At 35.6% G+C, this 19,660-nt stretch overlaps 1 protein-coding gene across 4 annotated transcripts; it reads right to left on the reverse strand.

Annotated features, from left to right (window-relative positions):
- Window positions 1-1,816: 1,816 nt before the first annotated feature.
- Window positions 1,817-18,853, reverse strand: LOC132057440 (double-strand break repair protein MRE11). Of its 4 annotated transcripts, none has more exons than XR_009415148.1 (25): window positions 18,739-18,853; window positions 18,615-18,657; window positions 16,755-16,890; window positions 15,634-15,791; window positions 15,158-15,248; window positions 13,919-14,038; window positions 13,774-13,842; window positions 13,599-13,690; window positions 13,359-13,461; window positions 13,151-13,258; window positions 13,001-13,063; window positions 12,816-12,887; window positions 12,598-12,675; window positions 12,431-12,493; window positions 12,260-12,320; window positions 11,217-11,299; window positions 10,594-10,707; window positions 10,389-10,466; window positions 6,932-7,003; window positions 6,542-6,804; window positions 5,431-5,551; window positions 4,485-4,694; window positions 3,454-3,576; window positions 3,172-3,318; window positions 1,817-2,024 (listed from the first exon to the last, which is right to left on the reverse strand). XR_009415148.1 is itself a non-coding variant. In XM_059450041.1 (23 exons), exons 2-23 carry the CDS (start codon window positions 18,629-18,631, stop codon window positions 3,544-3,546), a joined length of 2,205 nt encoding a protein of 734 aa, XP_059306024.1. In that variant the 5' UTR covers window positions 18,632-18,657; window positions 18,739-18,853; the 3' UTR covers window positions 3,329-3,543. The 4 variants fall into 4 exon arrangements, 2 of the variants coding, with proteins under 2 accessions (XP_059306024.1, XP_059306025.1); XR_009415147.1 differs by having other exon boundaries at window positions 3,172-3,376; XM_059450041.1 differs by lacking the exons at window positions 1,817-2,024; window positions 3,172-3,318 and having other exon boundaries at window positions 3,329-3,576.
- Between the last annotated feature and the right edge of the window lie 807 nt (window positions 18,854-19,660).

A 19,660-nucleotide genomic window follows, 5' to 3' on the forward strand; every position in this document is an offset into this window, starting at 1 on the left:
CTTTTGGTCATTGGCCTCTATTTTTGGGCTGGTCTTTTAACTTTTATAGGATTATAATTTCTGGATCAATATATCTTACCTGGGAGGTAGAATAAAATAATACTAAGCTTGATTGGATTAGATGAGATATCCAGGACTAAGATTGGGATAGATTTTAGGGAAAACAACACAAAACATCCCTAAAATGTGAAATATTTACCCGTCCATGCCTCCTCTTAAACTAATTTCGTTTCTTACCCGACCGACTGAAATAGTCCTTCATGATATCATTTTAGAATATTTTTATTTCACGATGGTGTCATGGAGGAATGAGGAGTGTCTCACTGATGGACTGAAGCAGTCCTCCACAATGCCATCACAAAGATATGTATATAAGATGATGGTCTCATAGACGGTTTTTTGAGAAAAGTGCGTCTTTGGAATAAATGGACATGATACCATCTCAGTATATTTATATACCATGTTGATATCATAATTTTGGGGCATTTCGGGTAAATAATTTTAGGGGCATGAAAGTAAGAGGGTTATGGACGGGTAATTATGTTGTTTTCAAGGGGCAACGACGTTCTTTCCCCTAAATTTTATACCTTATTTGGTTGAAGTAAATTTATACCCTTTAATGAAACAAGATATAAAATTTATCCCAAACTTATTCTTGGGATATCCATCTTATCCAGGTATAAAATTTATCCCAAACTTAATCTTAGGATATCCACCTTATCGTGCATACTAACCGACTCCTTATAACAGACAATTTTTTCACAGGATGTAAGTTTATATTTTTGCATCATAATATCCGTCAAATTATGTTCCGCATGACTTTTACCCTTAAAGAACTTATGTCCCACTAGACATAAGCTCGATTGCTAAATCGCACAAATTAAAATCGGTAAAAATTAAAGACCAATCAATTTGAAGGACAATTCGTGCAATTTCAACTTTCTCTTTTTCTTTTGGGGGCTTTCATATAGAGTCACCTTCTCATCGAGGCGAAAGGAACGTTGGGTTTTAGTGAAAGGCTAGTTAATTGCTTTGTTTATAAACACTGCAAATTCAAGTCGGATCTGCAGCTAAATAGATGGTTAACCCAAATCAGGATACTATTTGACCCGTTATCCTTGAAGAAATTGCACGGTTCTCCCTTCAAATGTGCTGGTCTTTCATTTTTGCCCTTCAAATGGGCTGGTTGGTCTTTAACTTTTGCTTTTCAAAATGGATTTATGTCTATCGGGCATAAGTCCTTTTTGGCGTGATGCATAACTTATTGAATATTATGATGCAAAAATATAAATTTATGGCACATGAAAAAGTTATTTGCGTTGATCGGCAAAAATTAAAGACCAACAAACACAAAAATAGGGCCAAAAGTGCAAATAACCCTATTTGCACAACTTCATTTAAGGGAAAAAATTGACGTTGGCAAGACAGACTGTTTGAGGTAAACTTTTGCAACTTCCACCGTGCATGCCTGATAGACTCCGAAATGGCTAGACTTATAAATTTATCCATTATTATTACTGCTTACATAGTGTTCCCAAAATCAGACGTATAAATATTTATCCGTTATCATATTTTTATTTTATTTCACAAAATTCGATTTATAAGTTTTTATCCATTATCATATTTCCATTTTATTTCACACAACTTTCACTATTCTCTCTGCCTCCTCCTCTCAAAGTCTCAATATTTCTCTCAATTTGCAATCTCTAAAATATTTATCTCTCAATCTCTATTACCGTACTTTGAATCCGTTCTAGTGATAGAATAATACTCCATATATATGACCAAGTCAGTCTTACATAGAGCTAAAGCTATGCATTGCAACTGTTAATTTAAATAAATCAACCAAAATGCCTCTGGTGGCTCTGAGACTTGCAAAGCCAGTTTAAGTAAACTTACCAACAATTTAGACTAACCAGTATGTTACCCACATTTTACCTGTGAATACCTATATTCCTACGGTTTGAATACGGGTTGAGGCTCAAATTTTACCCATTTATAATAGGTAAACTTACATGAAATAGCTACCCTTTAATAGGTCCTTACCTTTAGTAGCTACCTTTTCAATATTACCAACCATAGCTACTATTTAATGAACATATGTATTTTAATGGGTGTATTTGTTTGTTTTCAAATACATATTGATTCTGTAGCTACATTTATGGGTTTTCGTTGTATTTGATGCCATTTCAACAAAATTTCAAATACATTGTGTACATTCAAACTACATATGAAGTCAAATACATTCAAAAATCCGTGTATTTGAAAACAAGCTCATATATTCAATGTATTTGAATGGATTTTAACAAAATGTCAAATACATTGTGTACATTCAAGCTACATATGAAGCCAAATACATTTAAATTTCCGTGTATTTGAAAACACTGTTCATATATTCAGCCAAATACATATGTTCACACATTCAACCAAATACATTGTTTCATATATTCAGCCAAATACACTGTTAACAAAAACACTCAAATCCGTTATAGATCCGAGCTAGCTAGATCCGAGCCATTTTCCAAATATATCATATCTGAGATATACATTGTTCATCTATTCAGCCAAATACACTGTTAACAAATACACTCAAAAAATACAAAAAAACACTCAAATCCGCAGATCTGAGCCAGCTACATAAAGAAAAGAAGATGAATGATGATGTATAATATGTGGAAGATCAGTTGGGTCACGAGTGAATTAGTTGTATTTGGATGCGCCGACACCGGAATCGACCAGATCTGGAAGCAGATCTGATTCTCTCCGCCGTTTCATGCTGCCATTTATGGTGACGCTGAGGTTTGTCTTCAAATGTTCAAAGTCGGTCCAGATGCGAGGAGGGGGGAGAGAGAGAGAGAGAGAGGCGGTTGTTTTGGTTGGGATCCGCTGGAGTCGTCGTCGGGAGCTCCGGACCGTGGCGGCGGCGATTGTAGTGAGGAGGAGAGAGAAAGTTTTTTAGGGTTTTGAGAGGATGGAAAATCAAAATGGATAGTGAGTGGGAATAGAGAAAGATATATGTATTTGGGTATGTATTTTGATATAACTACCAATTGTAATTTAGAAAAGTGAATTAGCTACTAATTATAATTAAATAAAAGGGTAGTTATTATTAATAATTAGGTCTTAACAGAAGCTATAACCAGTAAAAATTCCTTTATATATCACCCATACGACCCATAAAAATATGAGCGGATTGGACAGGTTGACAAAATATGGGCTCATTCTGCAGCACTACACTGGATAAAGGAAAAGGTAATTCCGCAATCTGACTGAAGAATATACCGCATTGGAAGAAACATAACCATGTCGCTTAGTTCACTAGAGCAAATGCATGTTCAAAATTGGATTAGATTTGGAAGCCAACTGTACCTGTAAACTGTAAAGAAACAAGACCTACTCCTCAAAGTAATACAAAGCCGCTGGAATTAAAACCGAAAATACTATGCGACTTACTAATGTATATTTACAACTCGATATGCAAATTCAGTCATCATAATCAACATCCCTGAATGGAACAAATGGTATCAGAAGTTCCAGCTACGGTCATCTCCTTAAAGAACCGTAATTCCTAGTTACCTGCAAAGAACATTAGTCATGCGCACCATGTTTCAAATTAGAAAACTTTGCTTTGTAAGGTGAGGTAAAATGCACAACTTTTTGAATGCTCAGTGAAGAAGAGACGCTTAAGCGTGTTACTTATCACTTGTCATGTGCAATTTCCCTAATTAATTTGCACCTTTTGTCAACATCAGAATTTCTTGAATATTTATCAATAACTAAATGGATATTTAAGTTCGGGCAATTTGTAGGATTGCCCTTCGCTGGAGGTGGTCTTTAATTTTTATGCCTGTGCCCATGCAAATTCTGCCTTAAGGCCCAAATAGGCAGAATTTGCATGGCAGAATTTTGCAACCTCTGCCTCGCGAAAATTCTGCCTTTCGATTTTTTTTTTTTTTTTACTGAGCTGGGGTTCGAACCCACAACTTCAGGGTGTTAGGCGAGAGGCAATACTTAAAGACCACCAATTTGAAGGGCAAAAATTAAAGACCACCCCAAATGAAGGGCAATCCGCGCAAAAAAAAGTTTAAGTTCCAGCCTCCTGTACCTCACAAGGAGGAAAACTGCACAAGTTTATGAAATCTTTGATCTCTCATCAATTCTCCCTATAACACAATTTAGATTTTATTTCTTCAAAAATGAGCCACTGGAATCTGATTAGAAATTTCATTTGAAGTAACTGAATGTATTCAGGTAATCATGCTGAGATAAACTCAAGCCCCTATATTAGACTACAGAAGCATAATTATAAAGACATAACTATAAGCACACTCAAGAAGAAGCAAACAGCAAAATTCAACTTAAACGGGATAACATTTTCCATGGAGAAGAATATTTTACAAAGTTTTATTTGTCAAAATACTATAAGCATTGCCTTTTATAACAGCTAAATTCAATCCATATATACTTTCTGATACATCACTTACCCGAGGTCGAGGTCGAGGTCTAGTTTCTTTCTTTGCCATGTCGTCATCATCATCATCATCATCTTCATCTGCATCCATGAGCATCCTTTGAAGTGAAGATGAGGAGCTATCTGATCTTTTTCCCCTTTTAGCCGCTGTTGCTGAAGCTCTGCCCCTTCCCCTTGGAGCAGCCCTCTTGCGTCCTTTGCCCTGGACTGTCTTATCATCATCCTAGCAATGGGAGACAGCATATAAAGGCGCAATTATGTAGCATACAGCAAAAGGATGTGAGACAAAAAAATTATGATAAATCCAAGAAATACTTTTCACCAACCAGTATTTGCAATTTTGATGCACACTATCCAACAAAAAATCACAGGGGAAAACAGATTCAAACTAAAGTGGTTATGTTTATTATAACGGCACTGGTTGTTCAGTAGTTCAAAGCAACTGGAACTCCTCATTCCTTACTCTAAATGCAAATGTAATCACCACATAACTGGCAGCTGAGAAGCACAGCGGTTAAGTGGGCAAATGTGGACTGAAGAGTGAGTCGGAGTCTCCACGGATCATCAATAGATAGAATAGGCATCTGTTGTCTTCCTTCTTTCTCGAATATAAGTTCTTTTATTCATGCTATTAATTTCTAACTTCAATTCTCAGGCAACGAGAGGAGAGCCAGAACTTTGCAGTTATGAACTTGTGCTAAGGTTTTTCGTTGCCATTTCTAACACTTCCAATCTTTTGCTTTCTATTTTTCAACAGTGTGAGTAATGCTGGCGTTGATTGTATAAAATGCAATGTAATGCTCATATAGGACCGCAATTAAACCGTGTGCAAGTTAAGTGCCTTTACTTGTTTCCAATATTCTTTTTTTATTTTTTTATCTTCCCTAACACAGCTTTCTAGACCAGGAAGAGAAGTGATTGGGGCAAGAAATGTATTCAATAAGGAAGATAGGACATACTGAGCTTTCGTCAATAGCATTAGTGTCCTGCTTGGCATCTTCATCACTTGAAGGAGATTCCACATTCTCATCATCTTCGGCAATACTTCGCACTGACGCAGATGCAGCAATTGATGCAGATCTGCAGCAGCAAAATTTATGTAAAGGACTTGTATGACATGGAGTAATTGCAAAAAATGCTAACATTACCTAGAATTGTAGCAAATTCTAAAGCAGATGCAAACTGCTATCAGCTATTTTGACTGTGTAAAATTTTATTTGTAAACATTGACCCTACAAAATGTTGAAGACGGTGCTTCTTTTCTTTCATATGAAGATCCTTTGTTTTATGCAAACATTTAAAAGATGACAACTTAATCAGTCTTTCAAAAAGAGATGACAGCTATTTGACTGCTCTTGATGTGATTTCATATTCATTAAATAATTCCTACTTTTAGGAAGTGTTAAAACTCCACAACAATTAAGTTATAGAGTAAGAAATGAAAATAGATCAAACTTCTAAGTAATTACAAGTTTCTAAAGAAGCAAAATCGAAAAAAGCAGAATTGTTATCCATATATCGTAAATTATTGATGAAAGTTTAAGTTTATATAGGAATTAAAAAAAATGAAAAAAAAAAACAATAAAACATGAAAATGCTAAACCATCAAAACTTTCGTAAGAAGTAACCGTAACTGCTTATTTGCACTGATCAAAGCAAAAATATTGTTATTGATTCGCTTATTTAATAAAAGCAGCAAAGAGTTTTATCTGCTTCTGCAACTCAAAGAGCGTGAAGCATCTTTATGATGGGTATTCTTTTGTCGTACTATTAGGCAGCTTTTGTGTGACCAATGGCACCCCTATTTGCCCAAGGCGAGTGTATTCTGATTCGATCCTGCTTTCTAATTCTTAGTAAGGTACATGTAGTTTTTAGATCAGAAATATAATGAAACTTCTATCAATGCTTGATGCTTACAACAGCAACATGCCACATAGGAACCCTTTTGATGCCAAAGACAGCAAGAGACAAGCACAACAAAGAAAAAACCTCTGCATGTGGAATATTTGTAAAGAAGACTGGATGCAGTACGTTAAACTGGAGCATCACTACTAGGAACCCAGGACAAACCTCTGTGACTGACGGAATCCCAGAGATGCATCAAGGGTTGTCTGCTTCAAGCTATTGGAAGCCCTTCCTCTGCCTCTACCTCTACCCCTTCCCCTTGAAGAGGTCTTGCCAACTTCAGAAGTATCACGAGAGGATCTAAAAGATTGAGATGACTCTTTCCTTCCTTTTCCGGCAGTAGACTTTGAGGCGGAGGGCATAGTGGCATCCTCATCATCACTAAATGAAACTGCTGATCCTACTCCAGTACTTTTGCCTCTAGTATCCTGAGAACCAGTACAATATCCTTAAACATTATGGATCAGATGCCCTTGGATTATACGTATATTGGACAAAATAAAAATGGACACCGACTCTATAAGATCATCCTCAGCTAAAAAATACAAGGAATACCTCCAAAGACTGTCCACTAAAGGAGAAAGGTTGATCATCTTTATTTCGTGCAGCTCTTTGTTTGACACGTTCCTACAAAAGCCATATAATAATATAATGCTTCAGACCATTACATACCGGTAATGATATTGTGCAACTCACAAGCCCAAAAGAAGCTCACAATGATCAGTACAATCAAGAAAAATAGATGTCAATATGTAAAATTATGCAAAATAGTGAATCGCAATCATAGAATGTTTGGAAGAACTTTTCCACCCGTCTATTCCAAGCAAAAAGCAGTACAGCTCTATTCATCATCCCAAGACTGACGAATTCCATCTTTGGCTAATTTTTAACAAGCAATACATGTACTATTTAAGTTGACTGGACGTGACCAAGCACATGCAAATTGTTCATGTCATTATGAACTGTGTAGTGAACAATCATGAATGGATCTTAAGGGCCGGACTTGAAGGTCATCTTTAACTGTGTTAACCTAGATTGCAATGTCTCCCTTTTTTTTCCGATCAAGTAAAGTATTCCATTAATAATAACAAGATAAGATGGCCATATACAAGATATATAGAGAAAAGACATCATTTGACCCTTGAACTTGGCACGAAAACTCAGTTTAACAACTAAACTTAACTTGTATTTATTTACCCCCTTAACAACTTTCATTTCAATTATTTACCACCCCGAGAAAATAATACCACTCTCACAATGGGAGGTGTATTACACGGCGCCACGTCATTGCCACATCGTTGCCACGTCATTGCCATGTCAAAAATTACTAACCCTTCATTTTTTGTTTTTCTTTTATTATTTTTTCTCTTTCTTCTTCTTTCCTCCTCTTTCTTCTTCTTTCTCCTCAACCCCCCCGCTGCCGCCGCCAACCAAAATAACCAATACTAAAAAATTACCAACCCTTCATTTTTTATTTTTCCCTTCCTTCTTCTGTCTCCTCATCCTACCATAAACACCCATAAGAACAACACCCACCGCCACCACCACCATCACCCCACCAAATTTCATCCCATTCCTTTTCAAATTCATCCAAATTGGTTATTTTGGTTGTTATTGTTGGCTATTATTATTGTTATTAGCAACCCCATTTCTTCCATAATCATTATTCCATAACCACCACCATCTTCTTCTTCACAACCCCCCACCCCGCCCCCTCTTCTTCACCCCACAGCCCCGCCCCCACCACCTTCTTCTTCTTCACAGACCCCCACAGCCCCTCCCCCACCACGCCACAGCCCCTCCCCCACCATTTCGTCTTCTTCACAACCCCCACCCCACTCCACAGCCCCGCCCCCACCACCTTCCTCCTCCTTCTTCTTCACAAATTCCTCTTTCTCTCTATATTCTCATCATTCTTTTCTTACCATTTTCACCATTTTTTGGTTTCTTGATTTTGATTTTTGTTTTCTTTCAAAAATAAAGTTATGGAATAATGATTAGGGAAAAAATGGGGTTGCTAATAATAATAATAATAGCCAACAATGACAACCAAAATAACCAATTTGGACGATTTTGAGAAGGAATGGGATGAAATTTGGTGGGGTGATGGTGGTGGTGGGTGTGGGTTAAAGATGTGGGTGTTGTTCTTATGGGTGGTTATGGTAGGATGAGGAGAAAGAAGAAGAAAGAGAAAAATAAAAAATGAAGGGTGAAGAAGATGGTGGTGGGGGCGCGGTTGTGGGGTGAAGAAGAGGGGGCGGGGCTGTGGGGTGGGGCGGGGTGGGGTGGAGAGAAAAAATAATTAATTATATATATATATATATATATATATATATATATATATCAGCGAGCCCACCTTTTTATATTTTTCACTCTCTTAATTTTTTTTTTTTTTTTTTTTTTTTTTGCCACGTCAGCTCTCAGGGTGGTAAATAATTGGGATGAAAGTTGTTAAGGGGGGTAAATAAATACAAGTTAAGTTTAGTTGCTAAACTGAGTTTTCGTGCCAAGTTCAAGGGTCAAATGATGTCTTTTCTCAGATATATACCCAAAAAAGGAGAAACCTACAAAATATGGTTCCCTCCAAAAGATACCCAATCCTCTATACAACTAGGAACTACATGGGTGCACCAAAAGAAAATAGGGAAACGAAGGCTACTCCTCAATTGAGCAAAGCTCATCCCCACCCCTTCAAAAGCTCTCCTATTTCTCTCTCCCCAAATGACCCACATTAAGGCAAAAAGGGTAACATTCCAAGCCTTTTGGCTTCTTCTCCAAGCTCCAGTCTTCCAACTGAACATCAACTCCTTCACGGATCTCGACATCACCCATGAAACGCCGAACCATCTAAAGATATCCCACCATAGCCTTGTTGCTAGATTGCAATGCAACAAAATGTGATTTACGTCCTCACCTGTCTCCTTACCTATGTTACTCGGACTCTTCAGAAATATAGACGGATGCGTGTTGGATCCTCCAAAAGTAGTGTATTTTTGGAGGATCCGACACGAATCTTACAACATTTTTAGAGAGTCCAAGCAACTTAGCTCCTTACAAAGAAAACACCAACTGATGCAGACAACCTTCCGTTTCCTAAGATTCTCTGCCGTTAAAATCACCCCACTAGCAGATAACCAAGTGAAGAACACCTTCCCCATACCACCAGAATCCACACCGAATCAAAAGGAAAAGCTGTCTTCCATCCTAACCAACATCTTTTAGTAGAAAGACTTGACAAAAACAATTTGTTGCTCCCACCTCCCAAAGACATGGGGTCTATCAACTGGCCCGCATCGCTTATGAAGTACGTCTAGCAATCTGAAACTTATTCACCTCCCAATCCTGGAAATCCCTCCTGAACCTCAAATCCCAAAAAGTCCCATCCCCTTGTGCTCCCCTAACTTGCTAAACGGTCATCTCCCTTTGACAAGAGACTCTATACAACATCGAGAATTCATCTTTTAGCACTAAACCTCCACACCACTTATGCCCCCCAAAAATCTAACTCTACTCCCATCCCCAACCTTAAAAGTAATGTTATCGATAAAAGCACCCCACCCCTTCATTATATTCTAAGATACTGAATGGGTGCCCAACCTATCTTTCCCCAATTGAAACTGTGAACCAAGAATAAAGAATAAAGGGAAGAAAATTGAGAAGGTACAGGCTCTTCTTTAAGGGAATCTTGATATGTAGACGACTTAATAGAGTCCCAAGTATCAGTTCCCACCATGGAACCAAGGGTGTGCCTAGTGCTCAGTGAAGTGGGTACAATCCTTGGAGACCAGGGTTCGCATCCCAACAATGACAAAAAAGACTAGGTGATTTCTTCTTATCTGCCTCAACCTTGTGGGTAGAGTTACCCATATTTGTACTGGTGGAAGGTATCAGGTGGAGTAGTCGAGGTGCATGCAAGTTGGCCTGTACACCACCGTTAAAAGAAGAAGTATTTGTCCCCGCCACTACAAAAGCAGCACATATTATCTCAAGGTAAAAGAGATAAGATTCTTACCTCTAAGCACTCTCCAACTTTTAAAATTATATCATCTTCTTCAAACTTCACGTCATCTGAATCACGAGCTATTTTGTTCTGTTAAGAAATCCTTCAGACTTAGTAATGCACAATTAAAGTAACAAATCTGTAGGAGTAGAAGAAAATGGAACGTAGCAACATCCCTGATTATAGCGACTACCACATAACAAATTGAAATACTCACTCGAGTTTCCTCAAGGTTGTATTTTATACAAGAATGAAAAGCCATTTTGTCATCCTTGTTTACAAAATTGTGCAGCGCAACATCCAAATCGCTGACTGGAAGTACCTCCATTTTCTGTAGCAAAAAGTCATTATTAGATAGCTCCACAATATTGATAACAAATGAGGACTTTGATGTGCTGTTCTCAGCATCAAAATGCTGTGCACTTGTGCTTGTTCTTATCAAATCTTCTGTTTATACACTGATTGCGAGAGTTGAATTGTTTCACTGTGACATACATGCTTTTCTTTAACTGCTAATTGGATATATTATGTGGTAAACAAGGAAAACCACATTTAATAGACTAGAACTGGGTGAACAGGGGGTGGGGTGGACAAAGAGAGAAAAGTTCAGGATAATTGATAAAAATGCCCAATTGGAAACTTCGCCGTGCTGCCAAGAGAACATTCTCTTTTACTTTAAGGAAACTGGTTTCCAAAGAAAACTCTTGTGAACTCGAAATATAAAAGCATTATATGCTTCTGTTTTGGATATAAGACAATGAAAACCCAAATGCTGAACTATTAAAAAGGTGATTAGGGACATCCGAATGAGAAGTTTTCAAACTTCGACTTGATACCCACCAAATTGCTCTCAGCAACTAAAGCTTCAATGTTTTGCTGATTCAATTCTTCAGGGCGAAGCCGCTCAGAATCGTCAAACTTAGCTACAAGAAATAAAGAAATGTTCATAAAGGTGGTAATGAAAACTACGGTACATCACGATATCATTAAACAAAAAAGAATCAAATGTAGAAGCTTGGACAAGAAGAATCAGGGTATCCAAAATGATGGATGAATTATCTTTTAGCATTACAAGTACCGCGTATCTGCATTACAGATGGTCAAATAATTTAGAAAGCCCAGAATGGTAAAAATATCTTGAGCAACTATAAGATAATCTATACCAATCTCCTAAGATGAATTGTAAAATTTCCTCTGGATAAAATGAATGTTCCATTTCAACTTGGAATAAGCACTGATACAAAATTGGAAGGGTAAATGGTCCTGTTCAACATGGAATAACCACTGATACGAAAAGTTGAAAATGTCTATTATTTAATATCAATCAAGGGGGGACTTTCGAGCCGCAAGATACTGTTTGTTCTCTAAAAATCTAGGGAAAAAGAAGTTGAATGTAGAAGCTTATAACGGTTTTGTGAAGAATTTCAACATCCAACCCAAAACCTTAATGCAATGGATGGAGTAGTCCAAGACCTTTTACACCCCATTAAATTCCCTTACATACCCAGTGTGACATTACATGATTCAACAGTATATAGATGGTATAAGTTTCCTTCATGACAAATTGGAGATATCTTATGACAGTCTAAGATGGATAACTGAAGATTCATTTCAGTAGAGCTAATGTTGATAGGGCATCACAGCCCAGATGTGCAGAGTCTCCATGACATGAATGAATTAAATTTGGTCAAGTTATGAGCAATATTTAGATTCCGCCGTAAAAATGATCATACAATCACTTAGGCAGAACTAAACCATTAAATTGTGAAACACAAAATACAGTCATCAATGAAAAGCCATGGAAAGGGCGAGACTACTGACCCAAACTTGCATGGGGAGAAAATGTAAATAGATTCGTCACTCCCAGGAAAACAGTAAATTACCTTCCTTGCCAACCCTTTTTGAAGATTTTGAGAATATGAGAATATCCTGTGGATTGGCAACCTATAAATTTGAAAATGTCATGAACAGTCTTGAATGCATCTCTCTAGAGAAAAGACAGGATTCGCAAAAAGCGATTCGAACCCTGATCTAGGAATAAGTATAAGAAGTACCTTTCCCACATATTTTTGTCCAAACCTTTGAGGATTTATAGTCATAAACCCAGAGTAGTCTACCTGTCAGATTAGTCATCCAAAAAGGAACATGAATTTCGCACTAAAACAAAAGAAGGGAGAGGGGCAACGAATAAAAAGTGAAACACGTCACATGAGAAACCCACCTTTACTCGAACTAAGGGTAGCTTTACAGCAGATCCATTATTAGCCTTTTGACTAGATCTTTCTATCAGCTTTCTGACCTATCGCAATCAGAAGTGGTTAAAATGCAATCATGGTCATAAACTTCTCAATAAAAGGAACAGAAGATAACAAGCGTACAAAAGGTTTTTCATATAATATCCTGGACAAAGACAAAGGATTGAAGGAGGAATATACATACTACTTTATCCAAATGTTCGAGAATCGAACTGTGATCGTTAGGATCAATATCAGGTTCATCCTTCAGCACAACCTGTACCATGCATCATAACAAAAAAGGAATTTGAAATAAATCCTTTGTGTAGGGATGTAGTTACAAAACGAAGCTACCTCATTATAGAGGATCTGGTGGATAAAAGAAGCTACCTCAGTATATTCAAAAGGACGCACTGAGTTCAGAGGTATCTTTGTTGGACGATATTGATTTCCCTAGGTAAAGTAGAAACTATTACTCAAATATAAAAGCATGACCAACACTGAAAAAAAGAGTTAAAGATGGAACTCATGAAGTACAACCTTAATTTCTAATAGGAGTACATGTTTTTGCTTTGATTCACCCTCAATAAGTGATGTCGCAACAGAAGAACCTGGCTGAGTAATGTGAAAACCCATACCTGGAACCTCCTGTAAAAAAGATAAGCTTCAATTGGACCCTACTTCACAGGAAGCGGAAGTAATATAAAGAGCGAGTACAGAAATCAAGAAGCTTCAGAATTACTAGCACCTGAGGATCCACCAAACATTCATGTTCGTGACCCCACACAATAAAATCCAGAAACCGAGGCAGGAAATGCTCATTTATTGCATTTTTTGGATTTGCCTTTACTCTGGAAAATGTGGCGAGAAAACAGAAGAACATTATTGCTCAAACAAAATTGTCAATCGTTCTACTAAAACTTGGCACAGATCTTCAGCAGGTAAAGAAAAGAGATTTTCAATTATTATCATCAGTATCTTAACCAACCTGTTTTGGTGAAGTACCAAAATGTTGAACCAGTCTGACACTTGACACCCTTCCTGAGCCTCAGGTCGCATCCATTGCACGGCATGTGGTGTCTTCAAGTAACAAAAGAAATACAATTAGAATCTATTCTTATTAAAGAGGCCAGACAGATCTGAAAAGGAACTAGAAAAAATACTTGAAACATTCTATTCAACCGTTCATCTCTGATATTCCCAAGACCATAAAGAGCTATTGTTGTTAAACCCTGCAAAGCATGTAGTTAGAACTAAAATCATGCTTCAAACTCAGCAACCTCTTATTGAAGATATGCACAAGCGGACCTTCCTCATAAGAATAGGGTAGAGAGCAATCTCCCCAACACCAGAACCACCAAGATCCATTTTACCAAAATAGTTAACAAGATTGCATGCGGAAAGGATATCAACAGCAGATAGGTTGTCCTGTAACATAAGTGGACCAGATCAGCACGTACGAAAGAAGATAGTAACTCAATTTTTTTTATAAAGTTTTTTGGCCAATTGATCCATAAGAATAATTTTAAAATGCTAGTCCAATCAGTAACGTTGGTGTCCAACTCCGCATTAGCTTTATCTTGAAACAGCAAAATAAGAGTTGTTTTAGTTCATTACCACAAAGATGCAGACAAGTACAATCTCCAAATAATCAATAGTAAATCTTCCCTGCAAAATCAGATATCCACCCTCCCTTTTTTACTCCATCCCAAAACAATGTTGAATTTCCTACACAAGGATCGTCAGTAAATATTCTACTATAATACAAAGTCATGCCCACTTTGACACTTTTCCATGCACCTATTTTCACTTCTCCGTATCCAATTAAAGTTTTTCTTTTAAGCCTTAACAATGTTCATATGACATTCAATTAAGAATTAGAAAAATGGAGAAACATGGTCAGTGAGGATTCATATAATCTCCAACTTGTTTGGGACTGAAGCGTAGTTGTTGTCGTAGAATCAATACGAGAGGTGTGTTATTGCAAGGATCCAAACCACCTCCTAAGGGTCAGAACCCAATTTCTCTACAAGAGAAATGTGAAGTCTAAAGCACCCATATGAAAATTAGAGACGGAAAAGAATAAGGTTCGCAACTCAAAATGATGAATCTCTTTTACACGTAAGCTACTTGTTAGTAACTTTCAAGAACCCGAGTTATTTCCATTGTAACATTTCAACAAATTCATTTCCTGCAACAGGAGTAACTAAGGCCCATAGATGTTGTCCATCTTAAATACATGAAAAGATAGGATTCTTAGACAAAAATAAACAAAATCCATTTCTGTAGTTATTGTCTCTTGTTGTTTTGTGTACATTCTTATTCGGTTTTGCACAAAATTAGCATCTCGCTTTTCAGCAATACATGGTTTCCCCTGCAAAGGAGGATGAATAGCTACAAGCCATCTTTCGAGCAAGGTTGATTTGGCTATCTCATAATTAATTTTTAAAACAACCACATTGCACACCAACAGGCAAAGGTATGATCACAAATAGTCCTGCTGGTCAATGAATAAAAAAAGTAAAGAAACATTCACAGAGTCCATACCACACCAGCTGGATCGTCATGATTGCCATGAATGCTGAAAACAGGCAACCCCACATTAAAGTGAGGATCTTCATAATTTACATGGCCAAATCTGAATAAGACCCGCAAAAGATTAAAAAAAGAAGAAGAAGAGAAATTTACTTATGCTAACAAAGAAGTAAATGTAAAGGAACTTAAAGGGAAACATTAAATGTAAATCACATTTTCAGATGAACTTTGCAGGAAAATCCTCTGATAGAACATAGAAAAGGAGAAGCAGAGGTTAAAGAAGAAGACGAAAAGAATTTCAGATAAACTAACTTTGCAACAGAATCCTCTGGTAGAACGTAGAAAAGGAGGATGAAGAAGAAGAAAGCATATAAGGACTTTTCATACTTATCAAAAGGAAACGAAAATGAACAAAAAGAGGCAAAGCATGACAATTAGAGGAAGAATAGCGATTACAAGTTAGCAGAGTTCAGATAAATGGTTATTACAGGTTAGCAAAGTTCACTGTCTGGTCACTAACAACTTGGAATTGCACTGGTCGATCATTGAGACAATAACGGCGAAGAATCTCAATGGCTTTCACTAGTGTTGACCTGGATGGCTTATTCTCGTGAAATAGATCACCACCGAGAAGCACAAAGTCCACCTAGAGCAAAAGTAAAGTCAATATAAGTGATACGAATACATGTATACAGAATAACTGACAAATGAAATTTGCATTTAGAGATCTTCTTAACTATATTTCAATGTAGACATTAACACTAATCTATGTCCAACAGAACATAATCCACTGGCAAGACGCGGGCTATTTTTTAGAAAACCATTTTCCTAAATTCATGCCTTAGTTATCTAAAATTAAGGAAAACATTCTAAAATTAAGGAAAACATTCTCCTATTAGAAAAGACAGTACAACAGAACATGCAATAGCATTTAGGTCTTTCAAAAGGACAAGTCATTTTATACTACTTCCTCCAACCACCATTGCTTGGCTCATACTGCTACTTAAACCAATCCTCAGCGACAGATCACAGTCGCTTGTTGCCCACAATTGTCACTACTCGCGGCCAATTTTAGCCACCACCCAATCACTTATTACAATGTGCCACCATCTTATCTCCGCCACCTATCATTGCAATCAGAAACAACCAATACGATCTCGCCTGCCCTCGAAAAAGCACAAAGTGCAGTTCACTCATGGCCACCAAAATACTTTGAACATAACAGGGGGGACAATACAGTTAAGGATGGAATTGAAAAGCATTAGTGATCCTAAATTTCCCTATATCAGTTTGATCGATACGTTACATTTCTCGAGCATGGGAAAGATGAAGAAACAAAATGGTGAAAACACTCGCCATTCAAAGTTACCCTATCGGTCTGACTTGCATGCTTTTGTGTTTCTCCGCAACAGCAATTCACGGGAAGAAACGGTCAAGTATTTACTAGATTCCAACAAAATCTTATAATTAGTTTTCACTCCTTTATGGTAAACAGACCACAGATAATTTGCACAAATAAAGAAAAAAATGACTGGGGAGTGGAATGTTAATTCCACCAACAAATACAAGCGAAATTGTCAAACCGAGTGAAGAAGAGAAATCTGTTTGCCTGCTTTTTCTCCGCGATTGAACATATCTCTTCAAATGCCTGAAATGAATCATGCCTACGTACTTCATCCTTCTCCATATAGCCCAAATGACAATCTGTAGCAACCAGGATCCTAATGGTGTCGCTCGCCTCATCCCTGAAAAAAATTTCCATTTTGTTGCAAATTAAAATTCAGATACTAAAATACTCAAGTAAATTCATACAAACTCAAAGGAAAACAAAATCCAAAATATCATATACTCAGAAACCAGGCATTTGTAAAACAAACTGATCAATTAAACTCGAAATTACTTTTAGAAAATGCTTAATTTCATAGATTGCAATTAACAGAACATACTAAAAATTGCTATAAACTACTTAACACACATTATATTATTTTTCCTTCCATTTTTGTCCACAAATTCACACTGCATATACTAAAAAACTTAAGTAAATTCCTATAAATTCAAACGGAAACAAAATCTAAAATATCATAAACTCAGAAAACCAGGCACTAGTAAAAAAATTGATCAATTCAACTCGAAAATGCTTAATTTCATATACTACAATTAACATAACATACTAAAAATTATTGTAAACTACTTAACATGCATTATATTATTTTTCCTTCCAATTTTTTCATTCACATTAATATACTTAAGCTAGCGTTTGGCCATAGATTTTGGATCAGATTTTGAAATTTATCTACAAATATCTGTTTGGCCATAAAATTTGATCAGATTGAGAAAAAATATTTTCAAGTTCCTAATTTCACTTCCACTCACAAATTCAAAAAAATTCCAAGTAAAATGCATGTCCAAACACAGCTTTAAGTTCCAAAAATCAGAACTTCATAAACTCAAATTTTCAAGTTTCAACTTCAAAATCTATGGCCAAACGGAGCCTAGAAAACTCAAGTAAATTTCTACAAATCCAAAGGGAAACAAAATCCAAAATATCATAAACTGAGAAACCAGACACTTGTAAAACAAACTGATCAATTTAACTCGAAATCACTTCTAGAAAATGCCTAATTTCATATACTACAATTAACAGAACATACTACAAATTGCTACAAACTACTTAACACGCATTATATTATTTTTCCTTCCAATTTTTTCAGTAAATTAACTTTACATATACTAAAAAATGCTTAACGTTTCAGTATATATCAGAAACCAGGCAATTGTAAAACAACTGATCAATTCAAAATGCTTAATTTCATAGATTTCAATTATCATAACATACTAAAAATTCCAATAAACTACTTAACACGCATTATATTATTTTTCCTTCCAATCTTTTCACATTGTTACTACAAATTCAAAGCAAAACAAAATGATCAATTCAACTCAAAATCACTTACAAAAAATGCTTAATTTCATATACTACAATTAACATAACATACTAAAAATTGCTACAACCTACTAACATACTTTATATTATTTTTCCTTCCAAATTTTTCCGTAAATTCACATTTCATATACTTAACACACTTTATACTATATGCTTAATTTCATACTACAATTAACAGAACATACTAAAAATTTGATATAAACTATTTAAAACTTAATTTTGCTTATTTTTTTTTTGACCTTGAAGAATCGTCCACTTGATCGAAGATTACCTCTTATATTCAACTCGAAATTACTTTAAGAAACTTAATTTCGTATACTGCAATTAACAGAACATACTAGAAATTGCATTATATCTATTTTTCCTTCATTTCTTTGCTTTTTGCTGTTCAACATGAAATCACTTAAAATGATTAATTTTATACATTGCAATTAACAGAACATACTAAAAACTGCTACAAATTACTTAACAGTTAACACACATTATGTTAATTTTTCCTTCATTTATTTTGCTTAATTTTTTTACCTTGAAGAATCGTCCATTTGCTTGAAGATTAACTCTAATTAACCTGCAGTAAAAAAAAGGAAATTATAGAAGAAACCCTAGCTATACGTAAAAGGAAATGTAAAACATGTATTAGAGATTTTACTTGGATGTATTTAAGCAAAGAATTAGAGAGTTAAGGTTTGATAAAGAGTTGCTTTTTGTCGAAGAATAGCAGAAAGGTCAAGTTTATATATTGTTTTTTCAAAAGCTAAACGCAATTTATGATTAAAAACGTAATTAGTGAGTAATTAAAATGTGATTAGTAAGTCGCAGTTGAGAGTACGATTTACGTTGCACCTGACAAAAATGTTAAATATACTCAAACCTCTCTATAACAAAGATTGTTGGGTATGAAATTTTTTAACCATTATAGAGAATGGCTTTTATACACCTATAACAAAGATTGACATTTAAATAATATTTCGCTGTTATAGGAAAAAAAATGCATAAAATCTAATTTTTGTTTTTAATTGTCAAATTCTAAGCTTAATCACACTTTGTATAACGAAGGAAGGTGATTAATTTGATTATTCATTTTAGTTAGTCTTTATGATTTGTATATTTTACAAAGATACCGTGATTCTCCATAGTGAGTCTCCATATTTTGTTTCTTTTCCTCTTATTTTTCTCCTTAATTTCTCAATTATTGTTAAAATTTATCTTATTTTGGTTATGTCGGCACCTTTTTATATTTAGTAAGTTGACAATTCAAATATTCTACATGTCAAGTTTATAATCACAAGATTTAACGATATTTTATTATATTATACACATTTTTAATTTAGAACGACAAGATTCAAAAGTCTATCTTTATTTCTTAAACTCCGTCACTTTAATTAGCTAGTCTTTAAGGTTTATATTTTGTAGATAACTTTTTAAAAATATTCTAATTGTTATTATATATAACAACATATACAAAATGTATTTTATGTACCATCACTTTAGTTATAATTAAAAAATGATGAAATTAAGTCTTTGAGATAGAAAGAGTCGGACACAATCAAAGTTGTTACTCGATGTGAAAA

This window comes from Lycium ferocissimum, chromosome 5 (assembly GCF_029784015.1).
Source record: "Lycium ferocissimum isolate CSIRO_LF1 chromosome 5, AGI_CSIRO_Lferr_CH_V1, whole genome shotgun sequence".
NCBI classification, from domain to species: domain Eukaryota; kingdom Viridiplantae; phylum Streptophyta; class Magnoliopsida; order Solanales; family Solanaceae; genus Lycium; species Lycium ferocissimum.

Coding starts and splice junctions, on each gene's coding strand:
- LOC132057440 (XM_059450041.1), bottom strand. Junction 14,039..15,157: donor ATGACGATCCAGCTGGTGTG/GTATGGACTCTG, acceptor CTTATGTTACAG/GACAACCTATCTGCTGTTGA. Junction 7,004..10,388: donor AAGTTGGAGAGTGCTTAGAG/GTAAGAATCTTA, acceptor TGGCTTTTGTAG/GAACGTGTCAAACAAAGAGC.